Source organism: Crocuta crocuta, unplaced genomic scaffold, assembly GCF_008692635.1.
Source record: "Crocuta crocuta isolate KB4526 unplaced genomic scaffold, BGI_CrCroc_1.0 scaffold440, whole genome shotgun sequence".
Classification (NCBI taxonomy): Eukaryota; Metazoa; Chordata; class Mammalia; order Carnivora; family Hyaenidae; genus Crocuta; species Crocuta crocuta.
The window spans coordinates 63,259-65,113 of NW_027527457.1; the positions used below are offsets into that span (position 1 = coordinate 63,259).

Sequence of the window (1,855 nt, forward strand, 5' to 3'; positions counted from 1 at the left end):
ATCATTCTGCTCTGCCTCCCCCTTCCTCCTCCCTGTTCTTCCCTCTCCCAGCATTGTCTGAGCTCCCATGTGTGAGTGACACTGTGACCAGGAGGGGCCTGGCCAGGCCCGAGAGCTTTGACAGATCTAGGGCCAGAGTGCTGGATGGGGGTTCCCTGGGGGAATATGGGTCACTGCTGGCAGCTGCCCGCGGGAGGATGCTGGCTCCACCAGGCCCCCCTGTTGCCATTCCGCCTGCTTTGGAAGGTGGTAGGTGTGTGTGGCCAAGGGAGCTGGGTGCGTGTGGGGGGCGGGGGGCAAGCCTGGTGGGCATTGCGTAGGTGCCTCNTAAGGTAAGTGACAGAAACCAGGAGATGGTGGGACAGGCTCTCTGCCACGTGCCGCCCGCAGAGCAGCTCTTGGGGCCTGGGGGGGTGGGGGGGTGCATGCCCCTGGGCAGAGGCCTCCTGTTATTTTTTAGTTTTTTATTCATTTTACAGTAAAGCGGATTTCCAAGGAATGCGCCCGAAAGCCCAACAAGAAAATTTGTAGGAAAGGAGGTAGGTAGCGAGCCGGCGGGGAGGGAGAGAGAGAGAGAGGGAGGGCTGCCTGCCCACTTGCCCTTGCCCCTGAGGACCCAGCCTTCCTTCAAGTAGCCCAGGCTCAGGGGGCGGTCAGTGAGCAGGCATAAGCTCTACCTTATCCAAGGGCCCTGGCTGCTTTTCAGGGAGGATTCGGTGGCCTAAGGCAGGTTCAGAGCAGCAGCAGCACCCCCAGTTCTGCCCAGCCCCAAGTTCCACCCTAGTGCATGTGCCGAAGACAGAGCCCAGTGGTTCCACCTCGGGGGGGAAAACTCTAGGAAGGAGACGGAGCCAGGGGCTCTGCCCTCTTCCTGGCATGGGGAGCCAGCAGCTCATCCCTCCGTGCTCTTTCCCGGGTCCAAAGTCTAGACTCAGCTCTCCAGCCCTGCAGTTAAGACCAAAGTCGTCCCGCCTCCACGTCTGGCAAGAAGCCTAGCCTAGCTGAGTGACCCTGACTAGTCTGGTGGCAAACCCTGGGGGTCCCTGGGAACTACCGGACTCTGAAGGAGGTGCGAGATCCTGAATTTTAAATTTACCCTCTTGCTGGGAGGAATTTGGTCTCCCTGGGTCAGTGATCCTTCCTGTCCATATACCACGTCATGTTTTCCACAAAGCGCTTTCATGCTTAGCTCATAAAATCCCCCCCCCCACCTCTCTGAAAGCTTCTGAGGCAGGAATCAGTTTCCCAATTTTACGGATGAGGAAACGGGCCCAGGGGAGTGACTTGCTGCTGCTCGAGGGCCTGTCACTGCCAGTCTGCGGCATGGCTGGGACCAAAACCTGGGTCTCTTGACCCTTGGGGCAGTGTTCTTTCCACTGTAGCACACAAGGCAGCCCCCATCTGGTCATTCCCACCTCCCCAACTCTGGAAAAAATGGTGAAATGTGGATGGGCTGGGCCAAATTGGAACCCGGAACAGCTTAAGGAACAGGTGGAGAATCACAGCCTGCTCCGTACAACCTGTTGGTGAGCTTGGAGTCTTTTTTCCTTTGAAATCCTAGGGCAGGGTTTCCCTGAGTGGGGCCGGCAGGATTCCTTGGGCCCGGATGCTCCCCTGCTGAGGAGGAGTCTCTAGGGGCAGATTCCGGGAAGCCACATGTTGAGCTCTTGATGCATGCTGAGGCACTGAGCCTGCTGCTCTAGGGATAGTGGTCCACCACACCCCCACAACCGGCCCGGGGCAGGAGGCCATCAGTAGATGCTTCTTTGCACAAAGGAAGGAGCTGAGAAAAAGACTGGGACCCACAAAGCCTGACTGAGTCGCAGCCCTTTTGCTAACTCACACAGAAAAACTT

General features: G+C 57.9%; 1 protein-coding gene across 1 annotated transcript in view; it reads left to right on the forward strand.

Annotated features, from left to right (window-relative positions):
• NLGN3 (neuroligin 3) overlaps window positions 1–1,855 on the forward strand; it is a 20,558-nt gene that overhangs the window by 2,575 nt on the left and 16,128 nt on the right. The window contains exon 3 of the mRNA XM_077763264.1: window positions 480–539. Within this exon, the coding sequence (XP_077619390.1) occupies window positions 480–539 (60 nt within the window). The remainder of the gene's footprint in view (window positions 1–479; window positions 540–1,855) is intronic.